Below are 21,826 nucleotides of genomic sequence, written 5' to 3'. Positions count from 1 at the left end.
GGATGAGTTGGTTGGATGGCATCACCAACTCAATGGACATGAGTTTGAGAAAACTCTGGGAGTTGGTGATGGACAGGGAGGCCTGGCATGCTGCGGTTCATGGGGGTCACAAAGAGTTGGACACGACTGAGAGATGAACTGAACTGAGATATCATTTAAATGAATCTGGAAGTCTCTTGTAAAAGATGACCTCAGAAGGAGAAGTTCCTTTAAGAATGAGATGAGTGTGTTTTTGTATTTGTTTCTTTATTTACCCTTGACTTGGAGTTTAAATGGGAATTTCAATAAAAGGGATTTTTCTCTAGTTTTCTGCTGAACCCATAAAAGGAGAATAGCAAAGAAAACATAAGCTGTCTCTTCTGGTTTGCACAGCTGGCAGCTGGCAGTTCAATATAATAACCTGGAATAAAGGAGAAACAATGGCAAATTTTAGTAGGAAAGACTGTTTGTCTTCGAGACTCTTCAAAGTATTGTCATGGAGTTGTGTTTAGAGAAAGGATAGGAAGCATTTAATAACTCTTTTGAGAAGAAGTACAATGAAGCCAGAGGCAAACATCCTTCGGCTGACATCATCCGTCAGCATGTGATGCAGTATTTACAAGTCTGAGTTTTATCTACAGAGCAGCTGGCATAAACCTCTACAGATTTCCTCAGTAGCAATATTGCTTTCCACACAGATCGCAAGGGTGGAAGATTTTTCCTTGCATTTTTCTTTTGGCCCAGAACAACAAGGCTTTTTCAACACAATGGTAAGATACTGGACCTTAGCACCGGGATAATCAAGTTAATACCCTCAGTTCAGTTCAGTCGCTCAGTTGTGTCCGGCTCTTTGCGACCCCATGGACTGCAGCACGTCAGGCTTCCCTGTCCATCACCAACTCCTGGAGCCTTCTCAAAATCATGTCCATTGCGTCGCTGATGCCCAGCAAATAATGAACTGGGTATCTGATCCATCTCATTGAGTTTCAGACTAGTTTTTAGATTTATTTTTAATTAGAGGATTACTTTACAGTGTTAAGTTTCTGCTGTACAACAACATGAATCAGCTATAAGTATACATATATCCCCTCCCTTTTTAGTCTCCCTCCCACAATCCGCATCCCACTCTGCTGGGTCATCCCAGAGCACTGAGCTGAGCTTCCCGTGTTATACAGCAGCTTCCCACTAGCTATCTGTTTTACACACGGCAGTGTAGATATGTCAATGCTGCTGTCTCAGTTCATCTCACCCTCTTCTTCCCCAGCTATGCCCACAAGTCCGCCCTCTACATGTGCGTCTCTATGCCTGCCCTGCAAATATGTTCATCAGTACCATTTTTCAGATTAGTTTTTAAAAAGTAAAAGGATAGGAAAAATAAAACCCTATCCTGCAAATGTAAAGATGCTTTTTTTTAACATGCTTTATTCAAACGCCATTAAATGTATGAAAAGAAAAACTTTAGTAACATTGAAAGAATAATAATACATTAGATTCCAAAAATGTATTCATACAATGAAACTTGTACCAAAAGTTACATATATCTTAAATCAGATTATGCTGCTTTTTGTATTCTTCGAAAACTAGAAGAATTCCATTAGAAAGTATCTGACTTCCAAATATTGAGGCTAACTCTGAGACAGTCTTCTAGACCTTCCTACATATTTCACAATCAGCTACTATCTCTAAAGCAAAAGTTCCCAGCAGACTTCTCACATTTCCTGCTGCTACAGGGCTCCTGACCTGTTTCCTGTTGATAAGTTTTTAAGAGCGGTTCAATATCCTCAGGAAAAGAAATAGCTCACTGCGTACCCTGGGGAACTCAGATCTACCAGGAAAGGTCATGTTCCTCATTTGACTTTTCCCTGCAATTTCTTCAGAATTACCTAAAAGCACAAGAATCTAGAAAATAAAAAGTCTTCCCGTTTTAGAAAACCCATTCACAGGGAGCTATCCTCTCTGATTTTTGACAGAAAATTGTTCTCACAAGTCATATTTTCAAAGTCATGTTATGATGATTTCCTATTCTTAAAATTTAAAAAAAGAGCAAAGGGATTTGTCTGATAATAAATTACAATAAGGGGTCTTTAACTTTCATTTTATGGCCACAAATGTAGTTCTTTCTGCATGACACAATAAATTAATGCAAAATTTGTTCAACAATGAAGAAATTTCCTAGCTAATCAATGGAAAACTGAAGGGAAAATTCATAAGAAGGAAATCTACAAGCAACGATTGATAAGTGGCACAGTATGATGGGAGTAAATACAACCATCTTCTTTTATTGTGTATTTGCCAATTTTATGTCATTTCACCACGAGATGGATGTTTACGAAAAATAAAAGTGAAGAATCCCAGCTTCCACTGTTGAAAAACAAAGAATGATAACAGATTATCCCTTCTAGTGTTAAACTCCTAAAATTGACTTCTCTCTAAGCCAATGAAGTCAGTGTGTCGTGATGGTGTTATTTGGAATTTCTGCTAGGTGTGTGTATATTGTTATTCTGAGCAGGGGACACTGCGCAAGAAGCCAGCTGTGTCTGATGTCACAGTGTCCCTTTCATTTGCCACAATCTGATTAGATAACTTACCCTATCACAATTCAGTTGACTCATCCTTAGCCATATTCTGAAAACATACACATAACTAAAAAGATTTAAAATTTAGAATGTTAAAACTATCCTCCTGAAGAAAGCATGCCTCTCCCAGACCTCTTAGTTTCCTCGAATAATGAAATAATCAGTACTATTGCAAAAGCATCTACAAACTCTCAATAAGACACGTATAACCACAACACTGACTGCTATCATATTTTGTGGAAGAGCACCTTGAAGTTGAGTTTTTCCTTAAATCATAAGTCCATTCTAAAATCGCCAACACTTTCCATTATTTATATTTGTTATTATTAAATCTTCAGTACCTGGGGGAGTATACAATTTAGTGACTAAACCACAGCAACACCTGGAAGGTATAACAGGGACTAAATGGACAGAAATAGGAACTGGACCCACATTAGGCCAGGTGCACATAAAGAGTCAAGAGTTGTGATCTGCAGAGCAGAAGCTTCCAGCTCTCTGAAGGGGGCCTGCTGTTGCGGTTGTAGCTGGAGAACCGTTCACCTCCACCTCCGACTGAGAGGCTCATGGAGACTCTGCACCTTCACCATGGCTGCAGCTTTTTCACAGGCACATCGTCTCAGCTCTCTGCAGTCTTTGGAAAAAGCCTTCCCATTGAGGATGGTCACACAGTCCCTGCTTCTCAGGCTGGTCAAATCTATCATAACATCAAACCTCAAAAAAGAAAGAAAAAAGTTATTTTATCATAGTTTATTTCTAAAATAAGGAAAGTACATAGGGAGGGTCCTAAGCTAGATAAACTTATAGAATAGACACCCAGAATGAGTTTACTGAAAAGATGGGGTCACCAGCCTCTCTTCTCAGCCCCTCAACTTCCACATACATTCCAGGGGCATCAGGTCACTGAAAACAACAAAAGCTATTTATGACTAAAATTAAAATACACATTGTCATCCAGCTTATCATATGATTTTACTGCCATCCGAAAAATTATCTATCTTCTCTGTGACTCAGTTTATTTAACTATAGAATAAAAAATAATCACATTGAATATATACTTTCTCCTGGAAAAATAAATCTTATATACTTCTATAGGGGTTTTCCTGGCAGCTCAGATGGTAAGGAATCTGCATGCCATGCAGGGAACCCGGGTTTGATACCTAGGTTGGGAAGATCCCCTAAAGAAGGGAATAGCAGCCCACCCCAGTATTCCTGCCTGAAGAATTCCATGGACAGAGGAGCCTGGGGGGCTACAGTCCATGGGGTTGCAAAGAGTCAGATATGACTGAGCGACTAACACTTTTCACTATAGTTATACAGAAAGATGTCTGCTCAAACATGGCTTTAAATTGTTATATATTTTTAAATTAATTTTTATTGGAGTAAAGTTGCTTTACAATGTTGTGTTAGTTTCTACTGTACAACAAAGTGAATCAGCTATGCACGTGTGCATGCTAAGTCGCTTCAATCATGTCCGACTCATTGCAACCCCATGGACTGTGGCCTGCCAGGCTCTGCTGTCCATGGGGATTCTCTAGGCAAGAATACTGGAGTGGGTTGCCACGCCCTCCTCTAGGGGATCTTCCCAGCCCAGGGATCAAACCCACATGTCTTACATCTCCTGCATTGGCAGGCATGTTCTTTACCCACTGAGCCACCTGGGAAGCCCAAATCAGCTATATGCATGCATATATCCTTTTTTTTTTTTTTGGATTTCCTTCCCATTTAAGTCATCACAGAGCACTGAACAGAGTTCCCTGTACTATACAGTAGGTTCTCGTTAGTTATCTATTTTACACATTAGTATCAATAGTGTATATATGTCAATCTTAATCTCCCAATTCATCCCAATTCACCCCTCCCATTCCCCCTTGATATCCATATATTTGTTTTCTATGTCTGTGTTCTATTTCTGCTTTGCAAATAAAATCATCTATACCATTTTTTTAGATTCCACATATACGCATTAACATATGATATTTGTAATATATTTTGATGATATAGATATTACATTTACCAATCTCGAAGAATATACCATACTTATTCCTATCTAAATGCACATATAAGTTAAACTAATTTTTGATAATATAATTGTTTATATTGTAAATCCTCAGAGACTGTATTTTGAAAAACGTGCTCCCCATTTCATTGCACAGAAAACCAAGAGATCTAAGGTTTTACTTTATCTCTAGGTATTAACAAGTTGTAGAGTTGTGTGACCTTACACAGGTCACCATTACAACCTGGGCTTCAGTTTATTCTTCTATAGCAGAGCTTCCTCTCTCCCTCTCTCTTTTTTGCTCTCTGTCAATGAATCCCATTTAGTCTCTCTCACTGATTTACGAGCCAACCCACTCCAGTACTCTTTCCTGGAAAATCCCATGGACAGAGGAGCCTGGTGGGCTACAGTCCATGGGGTCGCTAAGAGTCAGACATGACTGAGCAATTTCACTTTCACTTTTCCTTTCATGCATTGGAGAAGGAAATGGCAACCCACTCCAGTGTTCTTGGTTGGAGAATCCCAGGGATGGGGAAGCCTGGTGGGCTGCCGTCTATGGGGTCGCACAGAGTCGGACACAACTGAAGCGACTTAGCAGCAGCAGCAGCAGCTGAGAGTAAGGACTATATTCTGTATATATCTTTGATGTCCTCCTACACAGTATCTTGTCACTCAAGAAAAATCTATTAAATGCTTTTCCCATGTAACATGCTAAAGGCTTACAGTTCGGAGGAGTAAGGGGTTCCATCCATCCACAGCCAGGCCTTGCCGCTGCTGTTGCGGGATAGCCCTGTCCAATAAGAGTAGAAAAACTCAGAGTAGCTCTGAGGCATGGCAAACTCCTGTGAAAGGCACACAAGAAAACCTTTAGCTTTAGAGATGTTATAATATATACATGGAAATGCGTATATATTGGCTGGCTTGCATTTTAATACAAGAACAACACGAGTCCTGCCCATGTAACTAATAGGACATTTACAAAAAATAGTGTCCATCCTGAAGTCAGCTAATTTGCCCAAGTTAAAGAATTATTTTGTCTTAGTAAGTATGGACTGAATACTGATGTGCTAAAACCAAGAAACACATCAGCCAAGATTTAGAAATGATCCACTATTTTCAAGTCACAGGATTAAATAAGATTGATATAAAAAAATGTGGGAGACAGATTTGGAGACATTTGGGAAATGGAAGAATCTGGAAGGAAAAGTACAGGAATGTGAAGAATCTTCACAAATATATGTGACAGGGACCAACCAGGAAGGAGAAAAGAATAATGCAAAAAAAAAAAAAAAAAAGGTAAAAGAGGAATTTATAAGGATGATTCATGTCTCAGATGAAGAAGGAAAATGTTTCATATATTTGTATATATAGAACTCCTTTTCTACTGTCCATATTGAAAAATGTTTGATTATTTCCCTCTATCTATTCTCATTCTTTAACGTGAAATTTATCTAAATCTGTTATACATTTTTATGTCTTTCTTTTCCACAATACTATGAATTCCTTAAGGACATACATTTCATTTTATTTATTTTCACATTCTTAACCCCTCAGATAATTAATGGCACATAATGGTTCAATAAAAGTTTATCGCAAATATAAATGAAGCTATTGCTAAGCAACAGTCATAAACAGGCATATCAAAGGAACTGTAGCTGAAAATATTATCACCAAATAAATCATGATCCCTTCATGTTAAAAGTTCTATAAATAAATCATATGAAAGTGATTTAAATATATATAAATATACAAAGTACATGAGAGAAAATTACTATATAACTTTCATAATAATATTTCCAACCACTGAATATAGTGTTCTTCAGTGGTATATCTGAATCCTCAGTATATGCTGGAGGTGGAGGAAAAGAAGAGAATAAGAAAAATTAACAGAGTTTATGCCAGGTTACACTGGCTTGGCCAAATAAATTACCTCATTTTCTGCCTAAACTAAGCCATCAAGAAAGGATGAAAAAGATTATTTTAGTAGATGAGAGAGACTGCAGAGTTTCATTCATCATAATCATAGATTTCAGGAAGTGGAAAGGAATTAAGATGCAACTAGAAAGATGTTCTTCCCCAGTGGCTCAGCGGGTAAAGAATCCACCTGCAATGCAGGAGGAGACCCGAGTTCAATCCCCGGGTCTGGAAGATCCCCTAGAGAAGGATATGGCAACCCACTCCAGTCTTCTTGCCTAGAAAATCCCATGGACAGAGGAGCCTGGCAGTCTAAAGTCCTTGGGGTCGCAAAGAGTCGGACACGACTGAGCATGATGCATAGAGACAAGTTTACAGAAAGATGTTAAGAGTTTGCAGACTTAGTTGAGTATTAATTTTAATTAAATAACTCTGTTGATAAACTACTCTGTGCCATGATCCCTGCTGAAACAATGATAGGTAAACAATGGTCATACTGCTTGAGGAATTTAATTCAAAGTCAATAACAAATGTAAGAGAAAAGGGAACAACCACAGCATTTTAATAGTGAATTTGAATTGTATGTACCTATCAATAAATGCCAATTTTATTTTCATATTTTTCTTGACCACTCTATGTTAGGGTTATAAACTTCCAGAAGGCAAGATATTTATTTGCAGATTATGGAAATGATTTAATTGCATGGTTTTCAATCAAAAGTTTTGTCACTTTCACAGAAAGGCAGGAAGTGCAATTTTCGTTCCTCTGGTATGGCACCAATATTGCTCCCTTCTTACATAAGCCAAAAGAGGTTAGGAAATTGAGACATTCTTTATTTGAGTCCTGACTGATGGTGAATTTGAAAGGCTTTCTTTCATGTTTCTAAGGAGTGGATATTTGTGGAGATCGTTCCACAAATGATGACCACAGGGGATCACTCAGAGCAATAAAAATAAGATTAAGCCTTGATTACAATAAATGAGAGAGTCTGTGGACCTTGATTGCTTAGAATCTTTTTATTAAATTAATTTTTATTGGAGTATAGTTGATTTACAATATTGCGTTAGTTTCAGGTATACAGCAAAGTGAATCAGTTATACATATACCCATTTTTTTTTTTAGATTCTTTTCCCATATAGGTCATTACAGAGTACTGAATAGAGTTCCCTGTGCTATAGAGGGATTTTTATATATAACACTGTGTATATGTCATTTATTTTATATATAACGGTATATATATGTCAATCCCAATACCTCTTTCTGAGAATACTTCAAACACTCACCAAGCCTCAGGACCTTACCAGCACTTCCTGTGTGTTTATCTTCAGCATAGTCGAGTTCTCAGCAATGCAGAAATATTCACAGCCCTGCCAACTCTTACTTTCTTTATAGAATTGGTAGCATTTGTCCCCATGCCATTTCCATTTTTCTGGGCAAGGGCTACATCTGTGTTCTTGAAAAGAAACCAAATTTAGTAAGTTATTTTCTACCCTGTCTTCCTTCTCTTAAAATCACATAATATTGATGACCCAAGAAACAATTGATTCTTTCTCTCTCTTAGATATTTAATTGCCCAGGCAATGATAATTACAAATGTTTACTGAATACCCACTGTACGCCAGGAATTATAGTTGGGTTTACAGCAGGAACAAAAACAACACAGTGGGAGTTAAAACAGACATGATCTGCTTTCATGGGCAATGGACTGTAGTTGTAAGTGGTTAGAACTTCAAATTTCTTGCCCTGTGTAATTCAGCACAAAAAAAGTATATTCAATTTCATAAAGAACCTTTTTACCTGTTCAGAAACTCAATATGCATTGGATTTGAGAAACCATTGAAGTTTCTATAATTTTCTTCCTCAATATCCTCTTATACAGTAGTACAAGGATTTTTTAATGAAATATATAGCAATAGGATATGGATTATTTTCTCACTCAAATAAGTGAAATTTTAGAAAAAGACCACATAAATACTAAGCCATGCATGAATTAAACCAGCAAATCTCCATGAGTCAGAAGTTAAGATGGACATCAAAGTCAGAGAAGTAAGTGCACAGACCAAGGGTGAGATGGACTGAGTGGGGAGTGACTATAAATATAAGAACTAGGCTCTCAGAGCCATGGTCTAACACCTATGTGGGCACATGGTCCTGGGCCTTTAAGAGTTGGGTATCTGAAACTAAGTCCCTTGTGGGTATGCAGTGAGATGAAAATCCCATCATTCCACAAAAATATCTTTACTTTAAAAGCAATACAGTGTCAAAATGTTGACATCTTAAAATCTGAGGTCAACACGCAAATGGTTATTATATTCTTGTTTGTATTTTTCTATTTGAAATATTTCATAAGGTAATCCTGTATTTTATTTACTTGTAGTGTTATTTTGGTTATTCAAAGTTAATTGTACTTATTATTTAAAAATGTCTGAACTTGATGAATCCCATCCTATACTGTAAAACAGACACAGTTGCACTACATGATCTCGATAACTGGGGATGACCTGGCTGTTCAAACCCTTTATTAAGTTTGCCAGATGACTTGCTGAATAATACATGGTTCCCAGGTACTCTGATGGGACAATCAGCTCTGTATGGACAGATGTGCTGAGAACAGAGAGAAGCTCAGTGATCAGCACTCACCTCCAGTTTTGTTATAGAGCTCACGACAGAGTTTCTCAGCCACGTGATGCAGAGTTTCTGCAAGTTTCCTGTTTTGGGTTCGGAGAGATTGCAGCTGTCGGGAGAGATTCCCCAGTTTTTCCTCCTTTTGCAAAATGCTGTCTTGCTGAGTGTTGGAGAGCTGGTAGAACTGAAAAACTAAATCAAATTACCAAGTGAGGCTGGACAGAGTATTTCTTCACTTTTATTTCTATTGTCTACACCTGGGGAAAACAAAACAGTATGCTGTTTGAGATCCCAGGCTCTGAGATCTCATATTGCCTACATTCAAGTTTGGACTCTAGCTATAATAAATTGTATTGCCCTGGGCAAATGAATTTCTCTATTTCCTTATCTGAAAATGTAGAGTTATAATAACTGTTCCCAGCTTCAGGGATAAACTCCTTAAATATATTTACTGTTCAATAAATCTTTCTGTGTATACTGTCAAACCATTACTCAACCTAAAAGTATACATCATTTATCTATTAATCATTATATTGAGTATTGACAATGTACCATATATTTTTATCACATTCATAGTAATATTATCATTTCTATATTTTATAGCTTTGTAAACTGGGCTCAGCGAGAACAAGTAATTTTCTCAATGTGACTAGGCTAGAAAATTTCAACTTAGCTTTAAATTCCAAGTTTCTAAATCTAAGTAGAAACATCCTCCATGAATCATGAGAGTCACTTTCTATCACTGAAAAGAATATTGCCTGCAAAACAACAGTTATATCAAAGTTGGGGAGCCAGGGTAGAAACATTAAGATACATTTTTAAAAAAAAATTTAATTTAAGATTACAAACAAGGTCTAAAATTTCCTATAAAAATGAAATTTTTGACATTAAAACCTGCTTTTACTGTTAACAACTTTCTTCAACTGTTCAGGACATATTGTTAAAGGGTCCCATCTGTTGAAATAAATTTATCCCCTTTTGTTTTTGAGTTTTAAACTTTATTCTTACTAGTTTGAAAATTAAAGACTTTTATACATGAATTCTTCTTTATTTGATTTCCACAAGTCTCTGCAAAATGATTATATAACTTCTTGGACTTCTTTATTACAATAGTTGTGTGTGAGTGTGAGTGTGTATTAGTCGCTCAGTCGTGTCTGACTCTTTGCAACTCCATGGACTGTAGCCCGCCAGGCTCCTCTGCCCATGGACTTTTTCAGGAAAGAATACTGAAATATTCTCGGAAATAGATTGCCATTCCCTTCTCCAGAGGATCTTCCAGACCCAGGGATCAAACCCAGGTCTCTGGCATTGCAGGCAGATTTTTTACCATCTGAGCCACAGGGAAGCCCCCCTTTTAAAAATAATATTTAATATTAGATATTATAGTGATTAAAGACTTGGTCTATTCTCTGTACCTTGAAGAGATTGGATATAAATTAAATCTTTCCCTCTGCATGGCCCACTGAGCCATAAATGACAGAAACAAAAATCACTGCAGCTGTAGTCTTTTGTGAAATGGAAAAGGGCTGATGTGTACATTCATTAAAAATTGCTGATGTTAAATATTGATATATTAACAGGCAAAAACCTTCTTATCGCAAACAGAATGTAAATGTTTAGCTGGAAAGTGATTGTTGTATTTTAATGCTTCTTCCACTATATTCATCATTTACAGGGTTTCATCCGAATAAGGACTTATTCACAGGCTCCAGAATCAAAGTTAAAAAAAATAATGAGTGTTTCTTATCCTAGACAAACCTTGAAACCAGGATCCTCCCCCAAGTCAGAGTGCGGACTTACACACAAGCCCCAGAGCTGCCAGGCCAATCAGCAGCACCAAACAGAGAGTCAGCAGGATCAGGGCCACTGGACGCCAAGCAGAAGAGGGACGCTGGTGCTCTGCGGGGAACAGAAGCAAAGACAGGGTTTCACTTTTTCTTCCTCTTGGATCTACATCAGTAGCAAGGAAGTAAGAGGAGTTCGTTCTAACAGGTTTCAGGGTCTAGTTACCATTCCCTTGGTCCTGGGAAATAGTAACAAAGCTCCAGGCCAGGCCTGACTTAATCTCTGCTAGATTCTTTCATAAACCCTGCTCACTTCTACCTTCCTCCTCTACTCAGTCCTACTTTGCATTGAATCAATTTATGCATTACTGTTAACCTTCTTTTTGTCAAAATTAAAGTTGCAGAAGACTCTCACGAAAATGCCTTAACAAAGAACAATTTTTCACATCATCAGAAAAGAAGTAATGTGTTGTTACTTTTTGCAAAACACTCCCTTTCCCAGTTTGAAAAAGCAAATTGCCTGTCAGTAATGAGGCACTATTGGTAAAGAACCTTCCTGCCAATGCAAGAAAAGTGGAAATGGCATCCTACTCCAATATTCTTGCTTGGAAAATGCCATGGGCTGAGAAGCCTGGCGGGCTACAGTCTGGGGCAGCAAAGAGTCAGACACAACTGAGCTACTGAACACGGGCACACACAATAAGAAGTTCTTGTTTTACTGTTTCGTTTTGGAATTTCTTTGTTGAAAGTCATTCTTATTTTGCTTGTTCATTCATTTGATTTTATAGCTCCAAAAATAGATGATAAATGCAACATGACCATCAGTTTTTCAATGACGGATTTAAGTAATCTCAACCTTGTACCCATTAAGGAATGGGAAAAACAAAACAAAACAAAACTCTAGCCAGCATCTTTTGCTTGCCCACAGCCCACAAGCTTGCCTTCTGGTGATTGCATAGATTCTGCTGAGTCAGAGATAAGCTCATCACCTTGTGAGGTCAGCTATCAATCTGAATAACTAGCAATATCTGACCAGGAAAACCCACAGTCAGATGCAAGTATCCTCTAGCATTCTGATAAAAATTAAAGGGCTGTTAAACTCTCAAACCCTGGTCTCTTCATGACCTATGAGTTTCACTTCATTGGGAATTCAAATTAAGTTCAAAAGCAGAAAGATTAAAGACATATAAATTCATTTCCTCCTTAGCAAAGTCCCCTGCATGATAAATTTCAGATACAGAGATTTGTACTATGCATTATTTCTAAATGGGGAATGGTAACTATTAATAGTAAAGATAATACAGAAGTAGAAAATATGATCAATATCCTCTGAAACTTACCACCAAAGAGGGAAAATAAGTAAAAATCAGGATCCAGATATTGATATATTTTAAAATGTGAATCTTATTTTAATTTTATGATCATATCTTTTCACAAAAACTTTCAATGGTGTGCATTATTTTTAGGATAAAATCCATTATCAGTTTTCCTAAAGATAGATGCCTCTTTTTAAAAAGTGGGCATTTTATTATTGTACTTCTCAACTTAAAAACTGCCAATAGGGGGAATTCCCTGGTGGTCCAGTGGTTGAGAATCTGTCTGCCAATGCAGAGGACACAGGTTTGATCCCTGGTCCAGGAAGATCCCACGTAAGTGGGACATCTAGGCCTGAGAGTGTGGCAACTACTGAAGCCTGGCATGCCCTGCCCTAGGGAGCCTGTGCTCTGCAACAAGAGAGGCTATCACAGTGGAAAGCCTATGCACCACAATTAGAGAGTAGCCCCTGTTCAGTTCAATCAGAGAAAGCCAACACCCAGCAATGAAGACCCAGCACAGCCAAAATAAATAAAAATTAAAAAAAAAAAAAAACACCTGCCAATAGCTTTATTGCACTTAGAATAAAATTCTACAAGCATCTTTTTCATCTGGAGCCTATCGAGGTCTCTCATCCATTTCTGAGCTATCCTCTTCTCACTCAAACAGTCTAGTCACAGTGACCTTCCGTTTATCCTTGATCCAAACCGCTGTGTCCCTGTCTTGAAAGTGAAAGTGAAGTCACTCAGTCGTGTCCGACTCTTTGAGACCCCATGGACTGTGGCCTATCAGGCTCCTCTGTCCATGGGTTTTTCCAGGCAAGAGTACTGAAGTGGGTTGCCATTTCCTTCTCCAGGGGATCTTCCGGACCCAGGGATCGAACCAGGGTCTCCCGCATTAGAGGCAGACGCTTTAACCTCTGAGCCACCAGGGAAGCCACAAGTGTCCCTGTCTTAGTACCTTTGTATTAGCTCTGTTTATACTCCTGCATTAATCAATCCTCAGGTGGGTTACTAGTAGCCTACTTGCAATCGAGGTTCCCATTTAAATGGTGCATCCTTGTAAGATGTCACTGGGAGTTCATCTCTAGCACATCATCCCATTATGTATGTATGTCAAAAAAAAAAGATTACTAAGTGATATTCCATCACCTTTCTGTGATTTTGTCTATTTCCTCTGCTTGAATGTACATTGCATTAAAACAGTGATCTTGTCAGAACTCCCCTGGTGGTCCAATGGTTAGGAATCCACCTTGCAGTACAGGACACACAGGTTTGATCCCTGGTCAGGGAACTAGGATCCCCCATGCTGCAGAGCAACTAAGCCTGGGGGCTGCACCTCCTGAGTCCGCATGCCACAACCGGATGGTCGGTGCACTGCAGTGTAAGATCCTACATGAGGCCTGGGTGCCACAGCGAATACTTGAAGCATCCAAATAAATAAGATAATACAAATAATAAAAACAATGATCTTGTCTATCTTGTTCACCAGTGTATTTCCACCACTGAAAATAGTGCCTGGCCACATAAAGGCTGAATACATATTTGAGGGCTTCCCTCACAGCTCAGTCTGTAGAGAATCTGCCTGCAGTACAGGAGATCCAGGTTCAATCTCTGGGTCAGAAAGATCCCCTGGAGAAGGAAATGGTAACCCACTCCAGTATTCTTGCCTGGAGAATCCCCTGGATAGAGGAGCCTAGCACGCTACAGTCCATGAGGTCACAAGAGTTGGATACGACTTAGCGATGAAACCATCACCACCACATATTTGAAGGAGCAAATGCATGAAGGATGAAATTATGAAAAACTAATATTATCTAAAATTATGTAATTTTTACAGAGGCACAGAGCATTGTCTAACATTAAGCTTTACAGGTTGATTTTTTATTTTTTCAATCTATTGACTTTTCAACAAGATTTCTGTCAGCAGAGGGCAGACTCAGCTAAATTCATCTCCTGGCCAAACTGGTTTCTAGACACTGACTTAAGTGACATTCTGAAGCATAAGCAGATATAGCAGAGACTTGCTTTCTTCTCTGTTTCTTTCAAGTGGCTGGTCTATCCGGTTTGGTCTAAATTTTTCTGGAAATTGCTAGCTACTCATGACAGCATCCTTAAGCATATCTCAAATCAGCAGAACATGAAAGAGTAAGATCAGAGATACAGCTTAAGCTAAACATCCTCCTGCAAACTCTATGTCTCTTTAAAGTTCTATAAGCCTATGTAGCTCAAGAAAATTAACTGGATGCATGTTTCTAGATTCCAGAGGAAAGTGTATATGTAGACCCACCACCATGGTAACTTTATTTTTCTCTCTTATCTATTCAGTTTAGTCATGTCCAACTTTTTGTGACCCCATGGTCTGCAGCACGCCAGGCTTTCCTACCATCAAATATATTATATATCCTATTTACTTGGGGTAGCGGGGAAGAACTGTGGGAGAACTGACCCAGCACTAGGAAACCAGACTTCCATGATGGTGAGACTATAGTATTGAAAGTTTTACTTATTCCTTTTCTTTGAAGTTATTTTTCCTCTAGGTATGTTTTTTTCTAACTGTGAATTTAATTTTCCCGAGTTTTGTTCCAAGTACCCTGATCATAATTAAGTCTCTCTCTGGGGACCACTCCCACCTTAAAATAAGAAAAATAAGCTGCCTGGAGGTGCTTCGGTTTAGCTTGGCTTTATTTTTTGGAAGACAACGCCGATGCTGTCTCCTGAGGCTTGTTTAGAAAAAGGTGTGGTCAGGCCAAGGAATGATACCAAACATCCCTAGGAATAATAAGATATATATAGAAAAAAACACCTCTTTCCTGTAACCTCTCACTATAATATGCCATAAAAGGCTGTAGTGCTAAGGTCAAGTTTTGAATAAAAATCCCTTTGTAGTTACAAGAAATGTCATTGGTGAAAACAGTTGTCTTACTTGAACAACTGCCCTTCATCAGCCACCAAGGAAGAGTTTGTACACCTCCTCTCCCAGGGCCTCCAAGAAATAAAACAGCATTGCTGAATGTAGACTTTTTAAATGCCTCTGAAATAAGAAGGGTCCTAAAAGCTTGAAAAGACACAAAGAATTTAAATAATTTGCATAAAATCACATTGCAAACTGGGCTTCCCAGGTAAACTGGGCTCAGTGTGAAAGAACCCGCCTGACAATGCACAAGATGCAGGTTCGATCCCTGGGTCGGGAAGATCCCCTGGAGAAGGAAATGTCAACCCATTCCAGTATTCTTGCCTGGGAAATGCCATGGACAGAGGAGCTTGATGGGCTACAGTCCACAGGGTCCCAAAAGTCAGACATGACTTAAACACTAAACAACAATTTATATGTCCAATCGAGTTTGGTTTCTGAAATATATTTCAAAAATAACATTACTATTAATGATAATTGCTAACATTTCTTGAGTTACTGAGGTAAATACTGTATAGGAATTAATATCATCCATCCTTACAACTACTTTATGAGGTAGATACTATTATCATCTCAGTGTTACAGATAAGCAGCTGAGTCCTAGAGAAGTTAGTAAGGCAATTAATTAGTTAGAGGTTAGTAAGGCAAGGATACACAGCTACTGATAATAGTACTTATTGTGTTATATATGTTTTAGCATTTCATTTGAATCTCCCAATAATTATTCAAGAGGGCACTACTTTAAACTTTTATTTGGATAAGAAATCTGCAGTGCCCAAGAGCTGCTTAATTTTCTTATGGTTGCACAGCTAGTAAATGATGGAACCAGATATGCTATCCAAGCATTCATTCTAGAGCTGAATATTTTTAAGGGTGATTTTATTTTGTTATTTATTTATTGGCTGAGCAGCATGTGCGATCCTAGTTCCCTGATCAGGGGTTGAACCTGTGTCCCCTAAAACTGGAAGCACAGAGTCCTAACCACTGGATCACCAGGGAAGTCCTGGACCTGAATATTTTAAATCATTTCCCAATCCTCTCAACAAATCCCACATTAATATTTGCCTATATAAGGGAGCTCCATATGGAATTACAGAAACACTAGCATTTCACCACTTGCAACTTTTCACATCTGTGTTGTGAATATCTTAATAAGAGTCACCTTAAATTCATATATTCTCTACTCTACCAGCAAGGTGAGCTTACTAAATTTAAGTCTCCCTTAAGGTTAAGATGGGCTTCCCTGGTGGCTCAGAGGTTAAAGTGTCAGCCTGCAATGCAGGAGACCTGGGTTCGATCCCTGGGTCAGGAAGATCCTCTGGCGAAGGAAATGGCAACCCACTCCAGTATTCTTGCCTGGAGAATCCCATGGATGGAGGAGCTTGGTGGGCTATAGTCCACAGGTCGCAAAGAGTCGGACACGACTGAGCGACTTCACTTTCACTTTCACTAATGTTAAAATGTTCCTCCAGCTATAAAAGGTCCTGCATAGAAGCATCCCCTCCTACTCTTCAGCCTCAGTTGCCCCAACCTCTACCCCATCACTCCTTCCCTTTGAGGACCACACATTCTTCAGACCAACAGTCTACCTTGCCATCCTGTTTGACTTTGCTGATGATTCCCAAAATTGTCTGGATCTAAATCCCAATCTGACATCAACACCTCATCTCCTCTCTTTGTAGTTTTGTCTTCCTTCTTTTATCCATGAATATACCGCACCAAGCCAGCTCTTATCTCTGTGCTTTTGTCTTTCCACATGTGGTCGTCACTCTGGAAAGGCCACCCAGGGCCAGAGTTGCTCTTCCTGGAAAACCTGAACTTAGACTTACAGACTAGATCAAATGTCACCTCGTTCAAAGATACCCACATGTGTAAACACTGTCAGTAACTTATGCATTCCTCTTCGCTTCTGTGACTTCCTACATATGTTCAATAGCAGTACATGACATGCTCTTCTAATCAGCAATTAAGATCACTCCTTCCACTTCTCCAAGCACCTAAAAATAGAGCCTCCCCTGTGCCTACCATAATGTTTGACTTTTAGTAGGCATGAATTAAAGATGTGTTGGAACAATTAGAAATGGTTTATGCCATGACTCTTTTTCTATACAGTTTTTTCTTTTATTTACTTCGTCATGGAGCCCTTTGCTTTTTGCGGGGGAGGGAGGCTGCAGAGCATATGGGATCTTAGTTCCTCAACCAGGGACAGAACCCAAGCACCCTGCATTGGAAGAGCGGAGTCTTAACCACTGGACTGCCAGAGAGGTGCCTCTGCCATGTCTCTTGAATGAAGGGTTTGTGCTGTGGTTCAGGAAATGAAGCTAAAAATCTTGGAAAAATTCAAAAATATTATAATTAATATGAGTAAGGAAAAAATGGAACTTGAATTTAATAAAGGTTCTCTTCTTACTATTATTTTCCCCTTAAACACAAATACGTTTTCATATTTTTTGATAAGGCTATATTTAGACAGGAAATCTGACCCATAATTATTTCATTCTCTCTCTCTGATACATTATTACTGGGAAGTGCTGTAATTGCACCTCTTTCCAATCTACAATTGAGTTAGAATCTCCTACACTGTAAAAACTAATTTTAGACAGCACTCATACAAACGCACAACACATTAGCTCTAACTTTTTACCTTTCCTCTTTACAGCCAGGCTCCTCAAAAAAGAAGACAGAAAGGGGGAAAAAAAGGAATGAAGACAAAATTACTTAAATTATGTATTTTCCTTCTTAACTACTAGTTCCTTTCAAACCCCTGCTATGAAAAATGACCAATAATCCATTTTGCTTCCTATTTCTAATAAATTGTTTTTAACCTTCTTCTTGCTTGGAACTCTCTGCCATATTGTTTATTGTTTTTAAAATTTGCTATTTATTACCACTGGCTTGTCTGTTTCTCTCAAAGTCAGTGTCTCTTGGCTCTCTAGAAGCCTCTCTCTCCTGCTCCACATCCATTACTGTCTGTCACTCATGTTAGTGGGTCCTACTGGGTCCCTGTCTCAGCCTGCCCTCCAGTTATATTCCCCAAGATTCTCTCTCCTTGGCACTCTTCTCCTGTGTTTTGTCTTACTTTGTTTTCATTTTACATTCCTCAGTGATCTCACTCAGAAAGTTTAATCCCTACCTAAAAGCCATCAATTCTCACGTGTGTTGGGTTGGCCAAAATGTTTGAGTTTTTCTGTAACATCTTATGGAAGAACTCAAATGAACTTTTTGGCCAAGCCTATGGGCTTCCCTTGTGGCTCAGCTGGGAAAGAATCCAAAAGCCCCTGGAGAAGGGAAAGGCTACCCACTCCAGTGTTCTGGCCTGGAGAATTCCATGGACTGTATAGCCCATGGGGTCACAAAGAGTCAGATATGACTGAGCGACTTTCACTTCACTTCATACGTTTAGCTCAGACCCACATGCGATACACACAAGTGCCTTTAGGCAACTCCAACTCCTTGTGCCTTCTCTTACAAGCATGTCACATTCACACTGAATCCATCCTCTTTCTTAGTCCTCCTGTAGCTTTCTTAGTTGATGGAAGCGTCATCTACATAACGTCAGATGAAACCCAGTCAACCTACGCTCTGCTCCTCCTTGCCTTCCCCCTTTGTAACCAGTCACCAATACTTTAAACTCTCACTTCTCAGTATCCTTCATATCTAATTCCTCCTCCTCATTCCCACACTACTTTAGCTCAGGTTCTTCTCACCTCATGCTCAGACTAAAGAAAAAGCTGGGTATTAGCTTATCCAGCTTCATATTCCTTCAAAACATCCCCCTCCAACTCTACCCTTCAGCCATAATATATTTCGTTCTCTGTAATACAGTTACATAAGACTGCCATGGCTTTCCTCTTATGTGTATGGCTGCCTGTAGTAACCTCAGCCCCTTAAACCTTCCCATTTCTGTTCCCATATCACAAGAAACACCTTAAAGTTAAGTCCACTCAATGGTCATCCCTCTTTCAAATCTTTCCTGATCTCTACCCTTACCAGACAGAAATGACCAATTCCTCTAGGAGAGCATGCTCCATCACAGCACTGCATCACACATGCTGTTCACTTAAAAACTTTCTTATTCTTTAAATTTCCTCATAAGCAGGGATCATATCATATTTGAAATTATATCCTCAGTACTTTGCAACATGCCTGGCATGACACAGACCTCAAGCATAAGTTTAGGGAAAGGAGGTCTGAGAGTGTTGTCTTTCATTTTTATTTTGTATCCTTTGAATTATTTCACATGTTTTAAACACAAATGTGAATTTTATATCAAAAATTGAAAACTAGAAAATAAAGTGAATATGTAGACTTTATTTTATTCATTCTATAGAAAATATTAAATTTTCCCAGGCATAATTGTGTCACAATCTTAAATTGAATCTGAATCTTCTGCATTGCTGAAAAACTTCCAAAGTAGTAGTTGTTATTATTTTTAGCAGCAAAATGATATCAGGTCTATTTTAATAAATAATGAGGCTTCTATTGTGACATTCCTCTAAATACTTGCATTATCATGAGATGGAAACAAAATATCAGACATGTAGGGTAAGACAACTATTATCAGATGTTTGCCTTCAAGACACTTTGACCTCCACTCCTCCTGCTTCAATTGCCATTCTTACAAAAAGGTTGTCAGATGTTTCAGCTGGTGTTTTATCCTGCTCCACCCCTCTCTCCACCCTCTAACCTCAGCAGAACTTACTGGTACACCCTGTTCCTGATCATGCTGATGACCAAGCCTTGTGCTAGTTCCCAGCTCTAGTCAAAGGTTAAACTGAAGCTGTATACAAGCTACTTGAAACCACAGTCCTAAGAGCTGACTCTTCACAGGATTTGTTGGAGGAACATACAATATCCTATTACACATATCCAGTGGCTACAGAAACTGACATCTCAAAGTTATCGGTTTGTTTCATATCAAGGAGGCTGAAAATTTCCAAGATCTAGTACCAGAAACTAGATACATTAGTATAAATAAATCAATGAATAAAATCTAAAAAGCTGCCACAAGAATCCCAGGTGGCACAGGGGTAAAGAAACCACCTACCAAGGCAGGAGACATGGGTTCAAACCCTCAGTCAGGAAGATCCCCTGGAGAAGGAAATGGCAAACCACTCCAGTATTCCTGCCTGGAAAATCCCATAGTCAGAGGATCCTCGCAGGCTAGAGTCCAAGGGGATGGCAAAGGAGTCGGATTCAACTGAGCGACTGAATAACACCTTGTGGTTTTAGAACCTAGTCCCGTCTCTACTACAGTTTTGAGATCTTTTTACCAGAACGTAGGTTGCATTTCTGCCTTGGGTTGTCTGAGTTTTCTAGGAAATAGAATCCTTCTTCTCTGGACTGAGAAAAATACATATGTATAAATGTGTGCCTGCTAAGCCGCTTCAGTTGTGTCTGACTTTGTGTAACTGCATGGACTGTAGCCTGCCAGGCTCCTCTGTCCATGGGAATCTCCAGGCAAGGACCCTGGAGTGGGTTGCCATTTCCTTCTCCAAGTGATCTTCCTGACCCAGGGGATCAAACCCACATCTTATGTCTCCTGCTTTGGTAGGCAGGTTCTTTACCACTAGATCCACTTGGGAAGCCCGTATGTATATATAGTTACGTATAAATGCAAATATAAATATATATATATATTATGCAAAAAGGTGAACTATCGGAAATAGCATAAGATAGGACAAAAATTACTTTCACAATTTAATCCAATCATTTCAATAACATTCTAGGAGTCAAGAGAATAAAAGGGAACGAGATGGGATGTCATTGCAACTGCAGCCATTATTTATACCACCAAATCATGGAATTTCAGAGGTGAAGGGATGTTAGAAAGCATTTGTTTTGATCCCCTCTCATTTCACAGATAATAAAACCAAACCCCTGATGTTGGCATGACTGTCCCTAGGCCTCACAACTTCAAGAAGCAGAATTACTACAACAAATTATCAGGGTTGGCGTATCTGCTTGGAAACGCCTCTCTAAAGCCATGAGTTCAAAACTAGCAGAAAGGTAGCCTTTATCAATCTAAATTTCCAGATCAGATCACAGATGGTAACTAAAACAGCATTGGATCTGAACACAGGAAGGAGAAAAGACATTGCTCTAACTGTCCATTCAGTCTCATGTTTGCCTGTGTGCTACACAAAACGGTAAAAGTAACACACTTTCAAATGCAAACCACTCTGCCAGAGACAGACTCTTAGAAAAACCTCTGTGCATATACTGAGTTTAATTTTCTCACGTGTTCATATATGTGGCATACAAGTTGTAGTTAAGTGCACAGATATGCGTCATTGTAAATCACAGAAACATTTTCTCTCTTTCCTCCACTTCGTACCCTCCTAGGCTAGGAAGCTGGTACCCTAGCTCATTTCATTTCTCAAGGGTCTGACCAACTTGGACTACGGGTACCTGTATGGCCAAGCTCTGGCCGTTGGGATGTAGCAGAGGCTTGAGAATGCAGGCTCATCGTGGTGTCTCCATCAGCATCCAGCATGTCCCGCGTGCTGCTGTATTTGGCCAGCATCTGGATTCCTGCACGGATGACCGTGGTCTGTGGCTGGATTTCCCCAAGTGAGACGGTTCAGAGACCGAGGCACTGAAAGGCATGCCTGAGGTTCTCCTCCCTGAGCAAGTAGTAGGGGAAGCCTCCGACTCCAGTTCCTGCCACCAGAGGTCCGGCCCCTGTCCTGTGAACTTGAGCTCTGATTGCCAAATCTGTCAGG

General features: G+C 39.2%; 1 protein-coding gene across 1 annotated transcript; it reads right to left on the bottom strand.

Moving 5' to 3' along the window:
• Nucleotides 1–1,381: 1,381 nt before the first annotated feature.
• Nucleotides 1,382–21,820, bottom strand: CLEC1A (C-type lectin domain family 1 member A). Its single transcript, NM_001076081.1, is given in 6 exon segments — nucleotides 1,382–3,266; nucleotides 5,275–5,393; nucleotides 7,767–7,918; nucleotides 9,106–9,282; nucleotides 10,891–10,989; nucleotides 21,513–21,820. Coding segments are annotated over 6 exon segments (837 nt in total). The 5' UTR covers nucleotides 21,628–21,820; the 3' UTR covers nucleotides 1,382–3,091.
• Between the last annotated feature and the right edge of the window lie 6 nt (nucleotides 21,821–21,826).

This window comes from Bos taurus, chromosome 5, assembly GCF_002263795.3.
Source record: "Bos taurus isolate L1 Dominette 01449 registration number 42190680 breed Hereford chromosome 5, ARS-UCD2.0, whole genome shotgun sequence".
Taxonomy (NCBI): domain Eukaryota; kingdom Metazoa; phylum Chordata; class Mammalia; order Artiodactyla; family Bovidae; genus Bos; species Bos taurus.
The sequence above is the reverse complement of the archived record's forward strand: the minus strand, read 5'-3'. Positions and strand labels throughout refer to the sequence as shown.